The sequence below is a fragment of the Dipteris shenzhenensis genome, chromosome 16 (assembly GCF_047967505.1).
Source record: "Dipteris shenzhenensis isolate YYH24624 ecotype China chromosome 16, Dip_SZ_1.0, whole genome shotgun sequence".
Classification (NCBI taxonomy): Eukaryota; Viridiplantae; Streptophyta; class Polypodiopsida; order Gleicheniales; family Dipteridaceae; genus Dipteris; species Dipteris shenzhenensis.
This window is the reverse complement of record NC_141611.1, coordinates 5022332-5036816: the sequence shown is the minus strand read 5'-3', so window position 1 is coordinate 5036816 and position 14485 is coordinate 5022332. Positions and strand designations below refer to the sequence as shown.

Genomic DNA, 14485 nt, shown 5'->3' with positions numbered 1-14485 from the left:
CAAAGTAGAGTCATTCTCAACCCCCCCCCCCCCCCCCCCAAAAAAAAAAAGTAGAGTCCTTCTCAAGAAGAAAGTCTGTTGATCACGATGAATGCAGTACTTTGAAGCTAGTTGAAGTTCAAGATTTGAACAGTAGTTTGTGCATATATAGAGTTTTATCTGAATCATCTTAAATCAACGATACCTGAAGAAAGATTGACATTATCGGTGTTTTTGAGAGCTGCAAGTGGCGGGCTATGCCTCGTACTTGATCCCTCAGAATAGTGCAAGCTGTTTAAAAAGGATAGATGAAAACAAGGCCAGGAACAAGAAGCATAAGAGTGCAGCTGCAATTGTAAAGCTCAAAGGCTGCCATAGCAAAAGCAGATCTAGCGCAGCTACATAAAGCAGTTTTCATGCAAGAAAAGAAGTCCATTGTCCCTTTCATTTTGGCAAGCCAAAAACCTTGTATAAGATAATAAAAAACAACAGAACATAGCTTGATGAAGAGAACATAGAAATTCAATCAGCTAGCCAATCTCGCCAAGAGTACTAAGCCATCTTCACAAAACCTTTAGAGAATAAATATTGTATGGATGCATCTGTGCACTCTTATCTCTCAGGTTAATGAAATGATAATATTCCTAGATGAATACAAGCCCAACCTCAAACCATTGAGTAAGCTCATCATCCCATTACTCAATAAATTGCCAATAATAAACCCTTGAATCAATGCTGATCCTATCACCCACACAAATTGTTTCTGATGTGGCAAGCTTAGTAGGCATAGTGTTTGCTTTTTTCTCCAAAAAAAAAGCGTAACTTTTTTTCTAAACCAATCTCCACCTCAGTTTTTGAATGATAGAATGGCTCACATGAGCTTTTCAGTAAACTAAGTGCCCTCGTATAGCAGCTTGGCTGGCGCATTGATAGGACAGGGAGCATATCTGGAAGCCTCAATTTGCTTGCAGATGATGATGATGACAAACTACAGAAATTTCTGGGATCTCTTACATTCATCTAGCCAACCTCTTATGGACTTATGCACCAAGTGGAATACTACAGCATTGGAGCTTCAGCTCCCTCCCCATCACCCCCTCCCTGCTGCTGTCCCTCCCCCTCCCTCCCTGCTGCCCCTGCCTCTCTCCTCCCCCTGCTGCCTCCCCTCCCCTTCCTTCACTGCTGCTCCTCCTACCCTTTCCCCACCTGCTCCTCCTCCGCTTCCCCACCTGCTCCTCTTTGCATCCCCTCACCCTCCTCCACCACTGCCTCCCCTCCTCGGCCCTCCTCCACCTCACTGCCTCCCCTCCGCCTCCTCTCCCCTTGTTCCCCTGCCGTCCCTCCTCGCCCGCCGCTCCCCATCAGCCTATCTCACCTTGTTTCCTTGTATAGACGAGCTTGAGACTTTCATTGGGACTCTAAGGGGGGGATGGCTACTCTAGTGGGATCCTTGCTCTAGATTCTCCTATACGCAGATGACGCGGTCCGACTCTCCTCCTAAGACACATGACTTGAAGCTCAGCCTTAGTAAACCCAAGGTCATAATCTTCAATACAACCTGGGCAGCCATGCACAAAGAGCACTTCACACTAGATGGGTTATCGGTGGAGGTGGTTGCATCCTATACATACTTGGGGGTTGTTTTCTCTAGTCGTTCTTCACAATGCGACTAGCATTGCAGGCTTGACTAAGCAGGGGATGTGTCGCACTTGCTAGACTCGAACGGCAATGCTTTCAATCTGATTTCAGATAACCCCGGACCAAGACTCTTCACCTTGACTCTTTGGTCTGCCCAGCGGGTAGGTACGGTAGCCCTTGTTGGGGGCCAGACCTATCAAAGACAGATGAGGCTCGAGTTGAGATGCTTCAGGTTACCCTACTTTCACGGATGATCTGCACTAAACCTTAAGTCCCACATCTGATAGCCTGGCTTAGTGCGAAGCATCCCCATACAGCTTGATGTAGTGTTCCAGGTTATCACGTATCTCTACCGCATCAAACAATATGGCTCTTGCACTATGGGGTGATGGTTGGCCATATCCTCATCCATGGCTTTGGCAACTAAGGGTGACTAGAGGTGCTGGTATGCATGTACATGTAGATGGTTTACGAGCTTGGGGCTCCACATAGACAGCTTAGCCCCCTTCAAGTACAACATTAAGGCCCCCTCCATCCCGCTCACATAGAGGTAAGCCAGGTTATCTGAGAGGATCTCTTGCAAGTACACATTTAGGACCTAGTTGGCACCTCGCGAGCTTCCCTTGAAGCTCATCTTCTACAAAGATCATTGCTCGCGAGCTTCCCGTGAAACTCAGCTTCTACAGAGACCACTACTTATGGATCTAGCAGAAGTCTTCATTGATCCACCAGGTTATAACGGATCCATCTCCCCCAATCCTTGAAAGTATCAATCGGACAGTTCTGTGTTCCATCACACTGACTTCGCATTGAGAGTGGATGGGCTGAGAGCATACCCAAACAGGATCGCATCTACATTTTATGTGATATCAGTAGATCAGTCAGAGGAGCATTTGACTTTCAGATGCCCTGTATACTATGAGATTAGAGATCGTTATCATTGTCTCTTCAGAGACAATTCAGACCCCTATCTAGTTTCTTGTGCTACCCAGATTAGAGATGCCTGGTGAAGTTCATCCATAAGGTTGTCCGACACAGGGAACATTTGCTTAGAACACATAGGCGAGATCATGGTGTACAACCAACTCCATGATCACCAAGTTTTCCCAGCCAAACAACAGTAACCAACAAGGCTCAGGAAGACGGCAGATCTGAGGACCAGAGCAAGAGACATGGCAGACTCGCCAGTGGATTAAGAACAGATCATACTAGGGGACCTTCCCTCCATGATATACAGATCGGGGGCATAGTCGATGGGAGTGACAGTGGCACTTATTCATTGCATGCCCATTGCTAGGAGACCACAATGGACCACACATACCGACAACCGTCAGTGCTCTATCACATGCTTTATACCACAGCAGCCTCATACATTGCCGACCCCCACCTAGGCTTGACTTCTCTGCCAGTTTCCACATTACCATCACAGTGTCGCAAGCCCCCATCTTCTCCATGATTTTAGAGATTTTTCTTTATGTATCAGTACCATTAAGACTATGGCTTGTTTTGTATTTTCCATTGGTGTTGATGCCTTCAGCTCGATGTATCACGTTATTTCAAACTCGTAGACTCTTTGGTCTTTCGAAGACTTTTAATAAACTTTCTTTCTTTCTCCCCTTTGCCCCTTTGTTTTGATATACCATAAGGTGCATTGAAATCAGAGAGCTAGTAACATAGAAAACACTGCAAAAACTACGGCGAAACCCACACATGACAATGCAGCTCCTGGGGCTAGCACACAAGCTAGCCCAACAAGTACTCACCACATAACCAGTTTGTAATGGTTTTTCTCACTGTATGTAAGGGATCACTATTAGTTGATAGTGATCGCCAATCCCAAAGATCCTAAAGGGTCTGATGCGGACTTTAATACAAGCATATCATATCATATCTTCCCTCCTCTCTCTCCTCTTAGCCCCTCCCTTTTGGCCTCTTTGCCCTCTCCCCCCCGCTATCCCTCGCTAACCCCCTCTGCTAACTCTGCTACCCCTCCCGCTAACTCTTCTACCCTTGGAGAGCCAGATGTACAGAGGCCTTAGATGGCACCCAGATACACCCATCACGGGTGTTCACGGGTATTTGGACTGACATGGTTCACACTTTGATAGCCATATGGGCTAGCATGAAGGGCCCTTCACGGGCAGCCTCTTCTAGGAGGACTGTATTTCTTCGACTTTGGAGGGGTTCTCCCTTTTTCTCAAAGGATTCTACCGGATTGAGATGGCACTATCAGCCCCAATCCTTTCTTTTTGGCTCTTGAGCTTTTCATGCATTGCATGGTGTATCCCGTATTTTCTTTAATACTTAATAGAAGTCTCTTTTTGCAAAAAAAAAAAAGACCCCCTAGACACCTAGTACACGCTTTTTTTTTTTTCAAGAAATAGACTTCGCTACCCCTCCCGCTACCCCCTCCTGCTACCTCTACTGCCCCTCTCGCTACCTCTGCTACCCCCCCCCGCTAACTCCGCTACTCCCTCCGCTACCCTTCACTAACCCCCTCCGCTACCCCCCGCTACCTCTGCTACCCCCTCGCTAACCCCATCCGCTACCCCTCGCTACCCCCTCCGGTACCCCTCTCTACCCCCCCGCTACCCCTCTCTACCCCCCCGCTACCCCCTCCGCTAACCCCACTACCCCCGCTCTACCCCTCCACGACCTACCCCCCACCCCCCACCCCGTTTTATTTTTTTTGGGCCAAAAAAAAAAAACTCCCCGCTCTCAGCTCGGACCCCTTTTTTTTTTTTTTACCCCTCTCAGCTTCGACTTTTTTTAAAAAATAATTTAAAAAAAAAAAAGCAGCTTCAACCTCCTGCAATCCCTTCTTTTCCCACTACTGTTTCCCCCATAATGAAGGGAACAGGGGGATGAGGACAAGAGACTAGGTGGGAGACCCTTCGATCCAAATCTGCATACACGTGGAGATGGGGAAGGGGAACGGTGACAAGGCGAAAACACAAAAGCAACTAAGTCTAGAGGACTTCAACAAATGCAGCAACCGGAGCGATTTGATAGTAAACAGCACCGCGGCCCAGAAGAAAGGGGCCCACCCAAAGCCCATGCCGCTCACCACATCCTCGACCTCTATGGTTACCACCACTATTTCACCACTATCATTCTCCTCATCATCTACGCCACCTCTCTCCTCCCCCTCTCTTACATCATCATCACAGGTCTCCTCTCCAGTAGCCTCACCACTGGCCCCACTAGCCACAGCTCCACAGTATTTTCCCCTCGTACCACCTCTACCTCTCAGTCAGCCACCCTTCATCACCTCGTCCGGCCTCGCTACTCCTACATATCACTCCCCCACCCAAATCATGTTGTCCCCACCCTCAGTACAACCTCAGCAGCCCACCCTCATTCCAACCCCTCTCGAGATCCAGTTCCCACCTGGACTAGGACATCTTAGGCCCCCGCCAGATGCTTGGGACTCCCTATTGGCTGAGATACACAGCATCCGGGCCCGTCAAGCAGAGCTGACACATTACACCCAGGAGCAAGCCCGCATTATACACGAGCAGGGCACCCTTATCTAGGGACTCAGACACGACATCACGCAGCTTCGAGAGGAGCTCGAGACCCTCAGAGCAGCACCTAGAGGAACCCCAGTCACAAAGATGGAGGCACAGATAGCCACGATACAGTCGGCTATAGCAAAGACAACTAGATGGGTGGACATGGCGAAACGGGAGCCCGCAAAGGCAATCGTTTCAGCCACCATACTGGAGCAGCAGCAGAGGGCTTCGAAGGCCCTCAACATCCGGATACGAGGGATCACGCGAGATAGCACCAGCACCACTACGACGCCCATGGAGGAGGCGATCACCTTTGTGGCCACCACCATGGGAGTCCCCGACCATGGCATAGAGGGAGCATGGCGTGTTGGGAGAGATCCCAACCGAGAGCAGCCCCTAGTCATTCGCTTCAGAGATTCACATGCTCGACTAGCGACACTCCGACGCCGAGCCGCTCTACGAGAGCATCCCACCCTATCCATGGACGAGGATTTGACACCACTACAGATTGAGGAGCGACGAGTTCTTCTGCAGCAGCGGGATGTTGCCTGCAAGGAGGAAAAATGGGCCGTGGTCCGAGATGGTAGGTTGTTGACCGATACCCGTCGGGCTCCCACCCGCCGTACCTCCTAGGGGGACGGGGCCTATGAGACTTAGGTTTCCGAGACCCTAGACTGCACCATTTGGAGTCTTATACAAGACGAGACATTGTCTTTTACACGGAGACACACCAGAGCCCAGAGCATCCACTACCGATAGCTAGTGGCTACACATGGGAGTCAGCCTTCAGGGATGAGACAAGGGATACAAGAGGAGTCCGAGGATCAGGCGGGATCGCAGTATTGTATAGGTCTTCCCTCGTTAGAGCCATCTCCATTGAGAGGAAGGATGCACACTCCCGATTCATGTGGATCCGGATCCGACGCACAGACACCCGTGACCTTTTCATAGCAATATGCTACTTCCCGCCAGACACATCCCACTTCGCCAGAGTGGCACAAGAGGAGGGTGAGACATCGCCATATGCACCCTTACATCAGGATATCCCAGACCTTTCAACCCGCGGGGAAGTTCTCCTCGTTGGGGACTTCAACGCCAGGACGAGCACGCACCAGGAACCACTCCTGGACTTCCGAGAGGACTCTATCATGCTACCAGACATGGACCTAGACGAAGCAGGTATGACCAAGACCTCATCGGACCGACACGGGCTTGTTACACCATATGGACATGCGCTCCTTGATCTGGGCAGGATGCATGATCTCATCATCTACAATGAGCTTGACCTATGGCCCTCCTTAGGTGGTTTTACTTGCTTCCCACACGGGGGGGGCACTAGTGTAGTAGATTACATCATGGGATCCCCTACCTTCACTTCATGTATCACCGACTTCACTGTAGCGCCACTTCCTCCAGGAGCTGATCACACATACCTATTCTTCACTATCGCCACCCCACGCTTAGCCACACCACACACACCACATAGGAAGCACAACACCTACCACGACATACACTTTGATCACAGCCTCTCACCGGCCTACTCTGGACGCCTAAACAGAGTCCTAATCTAAATTGATCACATACCACTCATAGAGGACCGTGCTGCCCTGATTAGTCGCACACTCCACAAGGCTGCCCTCCAAATCTTTCCCCACACCACACGGTCCACTAGACCACCACCTCTTGGTTATGTATCCTGCAACAATTGGTACGATGCGGAGTGCAAGGCTTATTGCCAACAGCTCCGACTTGAAACCAGATGTCACCTCCCGAACACACCACAAACAGTACGTAAGTACCGACGTCTCGTACGTCGAAAGAAGTAGGCATTTCTTCGTCGAAATGAGGAGGAGCTGCTGCACATCTTGTACAGCAGCAACTCTAAGGATTTTCTGTGCAGATTCCTTGAGCATAGGTCCCCATCACCCCTCACCGACACGAGAGTCTGGCACACGTATGCACACCATCTTTATGATGTCCCACACCAGTCCACTCCAGATCTCATACACACACCTCGCCCCACCACTTGCACGTTGTTCACCAGAGGGGGAGTCAAGGACGCGACATTGAAACTGCACAATGGCCGAGCTAAGAATCATGAGGGGCTATGCACTGAGTTTATCGCATATGGGATCGACACGTTAGCCCCGATCCTAGCAAAGCTATTGAATGACGTTGTTTGCCTTGGCTTCCCCCGCACCTGGACACTCAACACCATCACCCCCATCCACAAGGCAAGGGATCCCATGGACCCGCGTAACTACAGGACTATCATGATTGGACATGTGATGTCCAAGATCTATGCAGCTGTATTGGATGCATCGGTCAGCCTATTCGCAGAGACCTATTCGCAGAGATGAGAGGAGCTCAGAGCAGAGGGTCATGCCGGTTTCAGGGGAGACCATGGGACTATGGATCACATACTCACACTCAGAAGTGTCATTGAGGAGGCCAGATCACGGAAAGAGAGGGTATATTATTGCTTTGTGGATTTCCGCAAAGCCTTTTACATAGTACCTCGAGCTCGTCTCATCACACGCCTACAGACACTGGGATTTGATCAAGAGATCATCTGGGCAGTCATGGCACTGTATGAGAGAGTCTCAGGCCGAGTTCAAACAGGCGCAAGTTGGACAAATGAGATCCTGAGTACCATAGGGGTCAAACAGGGTTGTCCCTTATCACCGACCCTGTTTGGCCTCTACATCGATGAGCTTGAAACTTTCATGGGGGCGTTCGGAGGGACCGGATGCTCACTTGCTGGGATCATCATCAGGATTCTTCTTTATGCAGATGACGTGGCACTCTTGTCGTCCACACCCGAGGGGCTCCAGCGACACCTGGACGCACTGTAGGCTTTTTGTTTATCCCATGATTTGGAGGTCAACCTTGGCAAGACCAAGGTCATGATCTTTGACACCTCTCGAGCAAACATGCAATGGAAGCAGGTTACTTTTACTTTTGGTGGGTCACCAGTTGAGATCGTATCCTCATACACTTACTTGGGGGTCATCTTCTCCGGCCCGATTTTCACAATGAGACCAACGATGCATGCCACACTGAGCAAGGGATACGCCTCACTGGCTCGGCTAGAGAGACAATGCTTTCACTCCCACTTCCAGAACCCTCGGAACAAGGCTCTTCTCTTCGACTCCTTGGTCCGACCAACTGGTATGTATGGCAGCGGCCAGCCCTTGTTGGGGGCCTGACATGTCAGAGATAGAGTGGACACGGGTGGAGCCCCTGCAAATCCTCATGCTCTCACGGATGATCCGGGGGAAACCGTCTATACTACATCACATCATTCAGGCCGAGTTTGGTGTCCACTCCAGCTAGACGCAGCCTTTCAGACCATCACATATCTACACCGGGACTGCACATCAGGGAGACAAAGGTTGCCATGGTTGGCTCTCGATTCCTCCATGAGGTTGGCAGCAGAGAGAGACGAGCGATGCTCGTATGCACGGACTCACAGATGGTTTGTGAGACTAGGGTTCCACATCGATAGGATACCTCCTTTTCAGTACAATTTAGATGCCCCTCCGATACTCCCACCCACCATCCCGATTGGGCCATACACCAACCACGTCATTCGAGAGGATCTCCTACAGCTACACACCTTTAGGACCTGGTTGGAGCCGAGGGAGCTTCCAGTGAAGCTGAGTTTCTACAGAGATTACTATCTTCGTATTTCGGAGAAGGGATTCATCACACCACCGAGGTACACTAAGCTTCATATGCCTCACTCACTACAGATCTCCATCGGACAATTTCGGGTATCATCACACCGCCTTCGCACAGAGAGCGGCAGAGCAGAGGGGATTCCTAGGAAGCATCGCTTATGCATATTGTGCGACTGTCAGGAGGTTGAGTCAGAGGAGCATTTTATTTTTAGGTACCCAGTGTACTACGAGATCCGAGGTCGCTACCACTGCCGCTTTAGAGACGGCTCCAGGCTCCTTTCCAGATTCCTCGCCTACCCAGATCAGAGATGCCTCGCGTCCGTCATTCACGAGGGAGTCCGACACAGAGAGTACTTACTCGGGCAATGGGGCTTGGCCACATCATCAGACACCTCCCAGAGCAGAATCACAGAGTTCTTTCCATCAAGTGACATTGATCGTCCAGTCTCTAGCCGCAGACATGACAGAGACCCCAACCCGACGACCGCAGCACGACACACGAGACATCGAGGGGACATACAGATCACTCTGGGGAACCTCCCGTCATTGTTTAAACCTGGGATACGTCCCACGGGAGTCACAGAGGCTCTGGTCTTGTGTCGACAGGAGACCGAGACGCACGGCACCCCTTGACAGGCGCCAGCTGCCCATCACCGACTATGCACTAGCCAGGGCGACATGACATACGGAGGATTTCACTCCGCTCCAGTCCTTTTCTTTTCATTGTTACATCTAGATGTATTTGATTATGTATGATCAGACTTAGGGTTCAGCACGGGTGATGATGCTCGTTTCAATAGCTCCACCCTTACCGTGATTTGTATTAGGCTTTCTTTCAATCTCATAGACCCATCGGTCTTCCGAAGACTGTAATAAAATTTCTTTCTTTCTTTCTTTCTTTCAGCCCCTCCCTCCTTCCTTTCCTCCTTTCTCAAGTGATGGAAGACGGAACTTCAATTCCTTTGAATCGGCCTTCAACCTTCAATTGGCAAAGGGCTACCTATTCAACCAATCCTCGTCCACTTCCACTAGCCATGAGAACATGCATTTTCTCAAAAAGATGAGTTGTTACAGCTTCAAAAGGATATGGTGTTCGGAGCTACACCACAGTCTTTGCACACATCCATGGGTACCATCCCTCCAAGTCATAGGCTAAGGACTAGACACTTGCAGAGAAGTCTTGCATGCATTGAGGATTGTCATTGGACAAATGCATGTTTCATCTCATCAATTGAGGATCAAGAATGGGAAAGCAGCAGGCATACCCAGAGAGCAACGGATATGTATGCTTTGCACACTAGGAGTGACTAAGACAGAGGAGCATTTCCTATGTGTCTACCCAGCCTATTATGAGATCAAGGGACGATACCATTGCCTCTACCACAAGGGGAGTGGCTTCGGTCCACTCTCACGATTGATCCACTTCCAGGATCAGCTCTGCATTGGGCTATATATGATTGAGATGCACAGACACAGGAAACCCTACTACAACAGATTAGAGAGCAACAGGAGGTGATCAAGCCATAGGACACAGAGGCTGACAGATCACAGCGTCACATCACAGACTTCTATACATTTGAGTCAGCTCCAGGGCACATCGGGATGGAGGTGGAGGAGATAGCTGACATGTGGGCAGCCTAGATTACTGAGAGAGCGATTCAGAGACCACCTGCAGCACGAAGAGTGACCAAAGCACACTCTATTCAGGTCCATCCTATCACAGCTTTCCTCAGGGGAGACCGCACAAGGCGAGAGGTTACCCTGAACATACCCCAGGGGGTTCAAACATCAAGGAGACCACATCCCCCTCCGCCCACAACCCGACAAACGCAGGTCCAAGACATTTTCGCCGCTCACAGACAAGCCACCACAGTGCCAGGCTTCAGCTTATGAGCCTGAGTCTCAGATCTCAGCATGCTACAGCTCTCAGATAATTGCTAGTCTCCGGGTTATATCTGATTTTGCTCGAGCTATTGAGCTTTGTAGAGTTATTAGTTTATCAGCTTATCAATTTTTCAATTTTTCAGTATATCAATTTAGTAGTCTTGGCACTCAGCAAGGGCCTTAGTGCGCCCTTTGCTCCAGCCCACTGAGGCTTGTATGAGATCATCCTTTTGGTGTACTTTGTACCTTGTCCCATATGCCCGCGAGGCCTTCCGCGGATGTTAATACATCTCTCTCTCTCTCTCTCTCTCTCTCTCTCTCTCCGAAGATGGACAGGCTGGATTCCAATGTGATCATGGGACCATGGATCACATCCTCACACTTAGGTGTATCATCGAGGAGGCGAGGGTACGGAAACAAAGGGTTTATTGCTGCTTTGTGGACTTCTGCAAAGCCTTTGATACGGTGTCGAGAGCCCCCTCATCAAGCGCCTGCAAGACTTGGGTTATGACCAAGAGATCGTTTGGGCTGTCATGGCACTTTACGAGCGGGACTCACGCAGAGTTCAGATAGGGTCTGGATGGACAGATGAGAACACGAGGTAATGCAGGCATTGGGGGGTAGGGGTGCTCTCTCATTGGCACTCTGATCTAGATCTTGTTATACGTGGATGACGTGGCACTCTTATCTTCCCCTCAACAAAGGGCCTCCAGAGACACTTAGATGCACTACACGCCTTTTGTGATTCCCATGATTTGAAGGTCAACCTTGGTAAAACCAAGGTCATGATCTTCAACACATCCCAAGCCACTATGCACCGAGAGCAGTTCACCTTCAACGGGTCACCAGCTGAGATTGTTTCGTCATATATATACCTAGGGGTTGTCTTCTCTGGAACTATCTTTACTATGAGACCGGCGATGCAGAACTCTGGCAAAACCCAAGGGCCAAAATGCAGTTTTATAAACAGGAATTAACTCAATGGACAGCCATGGAATGCAGAAAGACCTTGGGGAAGACATATCAACACTCAAAAGACATCTCATCTGCAAAATCAGAACTAGCTCACATGATTTCAAAGTAGAGAGGGGTAGATGGGCAAGACCATGGTTTCCTAGAGAGGAAAGAACCTACAAACTCTACCCCACAAGGGAGATAGAGCTCCTACGATGTAGAGCCTATGCACACACCAGAGAAGGATATGGGGACAGCATAGCCAACCAATATGCCTATAACGGCTCCTCCTCATCAAAGTTACATCCTTGCTAGCTATGATATTGCATGCTTGAGGATTAAAAAGTTTGTAGGCCTTCTAATTATCACTATAGCCAACCAATATACCTTTAACTCATTTATTTTTCAATTTTCTTTTGTTGACATCAAGGATATGAGCGTAATCCAAGCAGCCAAATATCCTTAGGTGATGTACTTTAGACTTTGCATAGTTGTATCTACTGCTTCATCCCACAAGTACTTTGGAACATCACGGGTTCTCAGCTTACTCCTAGTTTTCTCACCTGGAGTAGGATTCATGCACTCAACAACACCAATTTGTTGCATCTCTTTACAGAATTCAATTAATTGTATTGACTTTAATTCTCACACTTAAACCAAATTTAGAGCCTTAACTTGCTTGCCAATCTGATTTTCAGCCATGGCAACAAATTCCTAAGTATACTTAAGGGTCTTAGAGCTTCCTTCAAGACGTATACCCACGTCTTCCGATAATATTTGTCTATGAATGTAAGGACATAAACCCTACCTCCTAGTTTCACATTCAAAGGACCAAATAGGTCAAAAATGTATCAGTTCAAGGATATCTTTCTTCCTTGAACTTTTCTTTCAAAACTTTTTTGGCCAAGTTTATGAGCCAATAATCAATGACTCATCAACTTGGCCAAACTTATTAGGTTTAAGATAGCTAAAGGCTTTCTCAAAATTACTCGTCCAAATTAGTGGTGTCATTACCATATGGTTAGACCTGCGTTTAGCCATATTTGTCATGTTCTTCCGACCCTCGGAAGAAAAGTGTCCACACTTCCCACCATCTTCTTCGTGTCATTTTGATTAGATGATCTTTATTATCACGTTGACACTAAGAATTAAAGTTCTTCAGAGCTAAGTAGAGGCTTTTTGTTTTGTCTCCTATTTTTAGCAATAAAGGCAGCATTATCCCGATTGGGGTGAGATTGCAAATGTGGAATCTAGACATCAACGTCCATGATTTCCTCCACTACTAAACGATATATTGGAATGATGTAATATACTCCTTACCTGAGCTTGCCTTTGCCTTTTTGTTTCCTTAATGATGAGGTAACCATGTAGTTGAGTTTAAAGTGGGAGGATACTCTTAGTAAGAGAGCATGATGACAAAATTATCCTGTGAGTCTGCAAGACCGTTAAGAAGAAGAGGAGTCACGTGTGTGTGTGTGTGTGTGTGTGTAGTAGAAGCACACCTAGTGCTATGAGCTGTCTAGTCTGTGACCTAAGTGATGATGTAAGCACAAAGGCCCACATGGGACATCTTCTCCATCACCTCCATTTTGAAGCTTTTTCTCCCTTCTTCTTCAAAAATGGCTAAGCTCTGTTCTCTTCATTCCTTGCACCTTTTGCCAAACCATCTTAAATGAAGACTCTACCCCCTGGGCCGCACCTCTAGCTCAGAGCATTCCTCCAAATTTGATCTCTCTTGCTCGTGCTGATCCAAATAGAGTGCGCTAACTGATTGCGCAATTCCGCCTCTGTGGTCACTCATTTCCAAATTCCTTCAAGCAAAAGTTAGGCAATGCCTAGAGCTTGCTGCTGGTGAAATCTGAGGGCCAATGCGTGCTGGAGCGAGGATAATTCAAGCAAAGAACAGTCGAAGAAGGCGCAGTTCTCCCAGACAGAATGGCGCATGATTTCGCCTAAGCTCTGTGCTGAACTTACCTTGGTACTCAAGCTTTACTTTTGCACAGAAAGCCCTTTCAAACTCTTCTCCAGCTGTGTGAATTCTGCCCTCCAAGTTGAGCTAGTGCTCTGCAAAGTATTTTTGACAGTTTTTGAAAACTTGATGCTAGAGTAAATGCTAAGATGATGTTTGAGGAATGAAGTCATGCTAAGGTACAGATCAGAGAATGCAATTTCACATTGAAGTTCAGTTGGGACTAATCTCTTGTCAAGATGCCAAGCTCTCAATGTTCTTCCAACGCTAAGCACTTAAAAAATACTACAAGAAGGACAAAGTTCAAGGTAAAGAAGACCCCGGCCAAGAAACTTTGGGAGAAACCAACTGGGTATGCATATGCTAAACAACTAAGCAATCTACATTTGTATGGTGAAGGAGATTTCTTTGTTCAACAAGATTAGTCATTTTGTAAGAGAGTAGACACTGCCTGATAAAGGTAAGACCCTCTCATGGCTACCTATAAAATTGACAAGTTCAATGGCCAAGGCTTTCACACTTGGCAAATGGAGATAAAGTTTATGTTTATGAAAGAAAATTTGTGGGACTTAGTCAAGGCAGGAACTCAATCCTCTCAAGAAGGTGAATCAACCACAACCAAAGGTAAAGGGAAGGCAACTGACTCTTCTTCTACACCTGCAGATGCAAAAAGGATAGAGAGAGCTTATGCAATAATTGCATTAGGTTTGGGAGATGATTATGTACATCACATTTCAGATTTGGAATCCTCTTTTGAGGCATGGCATAAGCTAGGCATATTATTTTGGTGCTAGCTCTCTTACTTCCAAATTGAATTTGAAAATTAAGTTCTTTGAACTTAAAATGGAGGGAGACAATGTTGC

The 14485-nt window shown here is 48.0% G+C and overlaps 1 protein-coding gene across 4 annotated transcripts in view; it reads right to left on the bottom strand.

Moving 5' to 3' along the window:
• Positions 1-14485, bottom strand: part of LOC147892445 (transglycosylase) — a 141060-nt gene that overhangs the window by 89362 nt on the left and 37213 nt on the right. For all 4 annotated transcript variants that reach the window (XM_087387759.1, XM_087387760.1, XM_087387757.1 and 1 more), the window contains one exon: positions 185-270. In XM_087387759.1, the coding sequence (XP_087243885.1) occupies positions 185-270 (86 nt within the window). The remainder of the gene's footprint in view (positions 1-184; positions 271-14485) is intronic.